The sequence below is a fragment of the Crocuta crocuta genome, unplaced genomic scaffold (assembly GCF_008692635.1).
Source record: "Crocuta crocuta isolate KB4526 unplaced genomic scaffold, BGI_CrCroc_1.0 scaffold138, whole genome shotgun sequence".
NCBI lineage: Eukaryota > Metazoa > Chordata > Mammalia > Carnivora > Hyaenidae > Crocuta > Crocuta crocuta.
Window position 1 is genome coordinate 9089446 of NW_027532585.1, and position 6000 is coordinate 9095445.

At 46.5% G+C, this 6000-nt stretch overlaps 1 protein-coding gene across 3 annotated transcripts in view; it reads left to right on the forward strand.

Moving 5' to 3' along the window:
• Positions 1-6000, forward strand: part of GPAM (glycerol-3-phosphate acyltransferase, mitochondrial) — a 65675-nt gene that overhangs the window by 49700 nt on the left and 9975 nt on the right. For all 3 annotated transcript variants that reach the window (XM_077779462.1, XM_077779460.1, XM_077779461.1), the window contains exons 14-18: positions 1280-1350; positions 2136-2400; positions 2974-3116; positions 4273-4350; positions 4949-5089. In XM_077779462.1, coding sequence (XP_077635588.1) covers positions 1280-1350; positions 2136-2400; positions 2974-3116; positions 4273-4350; positions 4949-5089 — 698 coding nt within the window. The remainder of the gene's footprint in view (positions 1-1279; positions 1351-2135; positions 2401-2973; positions 3117-4272; positions 4351-4948; positions 5090-6000) is intronic.

Genomic DNA, 6000 nt, shown 5'->3' on the forward strand with positions numbered 1-6000 from the left:
AGACAACACTGGAGTGGAGTATTCATGAATGCGTTATCTCAGAAAATTCACAAACGGTGTGTTTATCTCAGAATATTCCATAGATAATCTCATATTTGATTTATACGATTATAATTTTCTATAAACTCAGAGTTTTGGGTTATGGTCTGCAGTAATTCTCAGATGTCCTTCTGTCCTTCTCCCCACTCCTTCCTCCGACGTGGCAGGTGGATCAGGCACCCTCAGCCAAGTGAATGTGGTGCATTTTCTTCTTAGCAGTGAGGAAGCTGCAGCCTGGGGGTGAAGTAATTTCCCCCAAGTTATGAAATTCGTGTAGAAATTAGGATTTGAGCCCAGATTTTCAGACTTCAAATCTACTACCCCTTCTCCCACTGCACGTCTCTTTGAATGTGGCGGTGAATCTGTCTGCATGAGGAGAGCGTAGAGGCGCAGTCCTCACGGACTGCAGCCAGGAACAGGCCCAGAAGCACAAAAGTGGGTGCCCTGTAGAGCTGCCAGGACAGGTGTGTACTTTGGGTCTCCGTATTTCCATAAAGGCGTCTCCTGGTCATTCAGGAACTAAGTTCCACTGGCCTGTCTGGAAGGTGGAGCTGCCGTAGGCTAGAATCTGGGACATGATAATAGTGATCTCTAATGAGGTTCTCTTGGCCCAGAACATGGTATAATGTTGTAATTTCCCTTCAGTAAATTATAGTTGTGGGAAGTGTGGTGGACATGGAGGTATTTATAGTTTTAAATACCCCTGTTTAAGATTTAGGGGCGCCAGGGTAGCTTAGTTGGTTAAGTGTCTGACTTGATTACGGCTCAGGTCATGATCTCACAGTTCATGGCTTTGAGCCCCGTGTCAGGCTCCGTGCTGACGGTGCAGAGCCTGCTTGGGATTCCTTCTCTCCCTGTCTCTCTCTGCCCCTCCCATGCTCATGCTCGCTCTCACTCTCTCTCTCTTTCAAAATAAGTAAAAGAGTTAGGTACTGTTAGAAATTTTCAGCTATAGGGGCATCTGGGTGGCTTAGTCGGTTGGGCGTCTGACTTTCACTTAGGTCATGATCTCGCGGTTCGTGGGTTCGAGCCCCGCATCAGGCTCTGTGCTGACTGCCAGCTCAGAGCCTGGAGCCTATTTCAGAGTCTGTATCTCCCTCTCTCTCTGACCCTCTCCTGCTCACGCTGTCTCTCTCTCTCTCTCTCTCTCTCTCCTAGAAATAAATAAAAATATAAAAAAAAAAAATTTTCAGCTATAATAAAAGAAAAGGGAACCTAAAGGTTTGTGTTTGTCTTCCAGCTGCTAGCAAGTCCTGTGCCATTATGTCAACACACATCGTGGCCTGCCTGCTCCTCTACAGACACAGGCAGGTATGTGTGCAGTGTTTCCAGAGTTCAGGAGAGAGCGCGGGAGCGCTTGGTCAGCTGTCCACGTACGTGTTCCCGAACAGATCTGGCTCTGTGCTTGTGACACACATGGTAAAATAATCTGAGCAGCCTGCCCACAGGAGCTTACAACTCTGATGATGGAAGTCCACGTGGAAACCACCTCAGAGACTGCATAACATACATGACAGTAAGACATTCCTAGAGTAATAGAGTTCACGTAAATGAGGCATATTGTGTTGATGTGCAGTAAGTGTTCCGACAGCTAACGGTTTCCACGCCATTTTATTTGTACTTAGGACCACATTCCTTTAATGCACGTGTCTAACTACTGTGATTGCAAGAGTGTGTCTGTCCCACAGTCATTTCTCAACACCAAACGCAGTGCCAGTATATGTGCGTGTATGTATATGTACACACCAAATAAGTAGTTGTCAGGTAAATAGTTAACATGAGGGAAATTACTGCTAAAAAATAAGCACTGCTTACTCTTAGATGGCTGCTGCTTCCCTTTGTCACCTTATATGCTCCTATCACGTGTTGTGACCAGAGTGTTCTCTGGATGTGAACATCTTGGCCTTCTGGAGGAGCAGCCTTTTCACCAGTTTCTCTGACCTCCTCTGCACTGATCTTCTGGGTCTTTTCCTGTCTGTGCTGACAGCGGGCTGAAGGAAAGCCAAGGCAAGAAAAAAACTCCTTGGAATGGCCTCGTGGCCTTTTGGGAAGTAGGTTTTCCACTGTCGCCAGACCATGTCTGTCTGTTTCTCTAGGGAATTGATCTCTCCACATTGGTGGAGGACTTCTTTGTGATGAAGGAGGAAGTCCTGGCTCGAGATTTTGACCTGGGGTTCTCAGGAAACTCTGAAGACGTAGTTATGCATGCCATCCAGCTGCTGGGAAATTGCGTCACAATCACTCACACCAGCAGGAACGATGAGCTTTTTATTACGCCTAGCACAACTGTCCCGTCGGTCTTTGAACTCAACTTCTACAGCAATGGGGTGCTCCACGTCTTCATCATGGAGGCCATCATAGGTATGGCCGGCCCTGAGGTATCCTCATGGGCCGTAAAAGGACCTAAAGAACATAGCACTGTTTGTTGATTTGGATGGTAGCCCCTTGTTGGAGGGAATGGGTTGCTATATTTTTAGTTTTCGAATAAAAATGTAATCTGCTGTATCAGTATAGCTAATTCTTACATTTATTAACAAGTAGTTACTGAATTACTGTTTGTATAGTATTATACTTTGACTGAGGAGGAGAAGGAAGCTGTTTTGCTATCAGGAGCTGAAAACCTGACTGAGACAGAGCTACACATGGCAGTAAAATGAGTGTAGGGCTCTCATTTGTGATCAAGAGGGGACAGAGGAGAAGGAGAGCAGGAGGGTCGGAAGCCCCCGAGGAAAGTGTTCGATGGAGTTGGGATCAGGTGGAATCATGAGCAGTGGATCCTGAAGGGATTTATGTAAATTTCTCCAACGAATGCAGATAATTATTTCTGATGTGTTAACAAGGTATTAAGGCACTCCAGGTTTTCTGAGCCATTTGAAGTTAGTTCTTCTTGGAGCTGGAAGGCTGTTGGCTTCATTGATGTCTTTCTTTCCTTAGCTTGCAGCCTGTACGCAGTTCTGCACAAGAGGGGCCCAGGAGGGTCTGCTGGAACGTCCCCTAACTCCATCAGCCAGGAGCAGCTGGTGCGGAAGGCCGCCAGCCTGTGCTATCTACTCTCTAACGAAGGCACCATATCTCTCGTAAGCGAAGACTCTTTCGTGTTGCCTGTTCCCTTTTTCTTGAGTGTTTTTTGTTTGTTTTTTTTTTTTTTTATGAAAACATGAGCTACCTTTGTTTTTCTCTCAGAGGATGTTTGGTCTATTATTAAAGCTTTATGCTCTACACTTGGGTCTCAGTGACCATCAGGTCAATATGTTGTACTATCTTTGTTTGCTATTGGGGGTCACTGCTGCAGTGACCCCTTCATGTAGCCAGGAGGCCTGAGAGGACAGATTGCTCAACAGTCTCCATCAGTCAGATCCAAAGTCACTGAGCTCTTACTATACATAAGGCACTGGGCCAGAGGTTTGTAAATTATTAACGTGCCCAGAAGATAAGAGCTAGAAACAGTCTTAAAAATCATCTTTTCAAGCCCTTGTCATTTTACAAATGGGAAAACCAAGACCCAGCAGCACTGAGGAGCATTTATGTTATATTCAAGCACCGCTAGACATTCGTTATGAGACAGACGTATCGAGCAATAGATTCTTTTTCCTCAAAATCATCAACAAAAAGAACTCCTATTCTATGTAAAGTCTAACACTCTCTCCCACACATATGAACGTGGACGGGATCATGTACGAGGACGTGTGTTGTGAGTACGGCCCTCCTCCATGGCAGTGCTCTTTGTGTGGCGTATTGTCGCCTCGTTGGGGCATCTGTTTTGCATGAGCTTCGGACGGCAGGATGGGATGGGGCAGGTAAAGCTCCCAGGATTGACCTTGTCCTTTTCCTGGGTCATTTTTGAGCTATTTGAATAATTGTGTTTGCTCATCTACCACCTTTACGTACAATATTTCCTGCAAGGTAGCATTTGCAGCGACATTGTCCCGTAAAGAAAAAGAAACGTGGTGGGACCCAACAGGCAGTCCTGTTGAAGACTCGCTCCACCGCAGGGGACGCTGAGCTCGGGCCGCCCTCTGCAGGTGGGGCCACTTGGCTGCTCTGCCAGACAGAGGACGAGGGCTCTTCATGGGCTTTGCCCTTGACCATGCGTTTACCAAGGGGTGGGGATCTTCGGACTTGGCCAGCAGAGTGAGGTAGTTGATACGGGAGCATTTGGCAGTTACCTTGTACTGTGTTTCTGTCTTTAAAAAACGTCAGGGACATTTATATTTAAATGCCGTTTTTTTCCAGCCCTGCCAGACGTTTTACCAAATTTGCCACGAAACAGTAGGAAGGTTTATCCAGTACGGCATTCTGCTAGTGGCAGAGGTAAGAGGAGGGGCTTGGCTTCCTTCTCTTTTCTACCAATTATTTTAACCACTGTTACAAGCAAGTATTTCAGCCAGTAATTACATTTGAAATATAGTCCAGTCCACACGAAAAGTGAGGATAGGGAGAGTAAACATCTTTTGGGATTGTTTTTAATATTTTGGTTTCTTTTGTGTAACCGGTCTTGTCTAAGAACCTATCTCGACTCGATTCCGTGACACCAGAAGTTTTCATTCCAAGATGAGGTGTTTTACATCTCAGTAAACATACATGTCGTAGCTCGCACACACGCATTTTTCTCTTTTGAGATTTTAATTTTTATAAATTTAGAACAGCGGGTATGGCCTGGGAAAGTAGACCCCGATTTAGAGGAGATGGGGGTATTTTTATTTGCTCCGTCTGGTAGCTTCCCCCGCTGCCCCTTCTCTCCTTCCCTGCTTTGCCCCGAGCGCGTTGAGTTTGGAGAAGGAGGCGAGCAGACACTGCGTGGCTGACGGGAGTAGGGAGGGCGGTGAGGATGCTTTGTCTGCTGTCCAGCCGGGCACATGTCTGTGCACCTGCACATATTTACTTCCTATTTGTCATCTCTTTGGTGTAGCAAGATGACCAGGAAGATATTAGTCCCGGTCTTGCTGAGCAGCAGTGGGACAAGAAGCTTCCGGAGCCTTTGTCTTGGAGAAGTGATGAAGAAGACGAAGACAGTGATTTTGGTGAGGAGCAGCGAGATTGCTACCTGAAGGTACTTTGCTGAAGAATTCTGGTGGACGTTACTGTGGAGTTGGGGTTTATGTTGCCCCTAGTTAGTGAGGCCCTTATAAACGGGACTCTGGTGACTTGTTCCTGTCTCCAGCACCCGTAAACCAGCCACAGCGCTTTCTGCCTGGTAAAGGTACTGATATGTTTTAGGGAATGAATACCTCAGTTGCTCAGTTTGGGTGTAGGTAATGGAAAAGGACACAGAAGTACAAAATCGGGAAGATGAACATCGTGAGGCCCGCGGCCGTCGTCTCATCGGAGCACACAGGTGCAAACATGTTTCCCCACCCCTGTGCTCGCTCCTGAAGAGGGAGGACTTCCGTTCAGTCATCAGTAAAGCCAGCAGTGCCCCGAGTGGGGGGGGGATTTCTGTTCAGCTGTCACTGGCTAGTGACTCTTTCTGAGTCATTCTCAGTCTTGTCAACCCTCCCAAAATTGCATACATTGAGTGCTTTGCCTTCAGTTAAAACAAATCCCGTCAAAGGAGAAAATTCAGATTTTTTTTTAAGAGATTGATTGTCCCTGAGTTGTAATTTTATAAGTTAATAATGACCCATTTTTCTGAGTATTTTAAGAGGATTACTCTTTTTAAATTTTTTTAAAATGTATTTGAGAGAGAGAGCGTGCGCGTGCGCTGTGCGGGGGAGGGGCAGAGAGATGGAGACACAGAATCCCTTTGTGCTGACAGCTCAGAGCCTAAGCCTTGAACTCACAAACTGCGAGATCATGACCTGAGCCAGAGCCGGCCACTTAACCAACTGAGCCACCTAGATGTCCTGGCACTAAGTGGATTACGTTTTTTGCAGTGGTATAACACCTCTAATTTACACAGACATGGACATACACATGCACGCGCATATGCACGTACACACCCCCCCCCCCTCCCCCACCCAC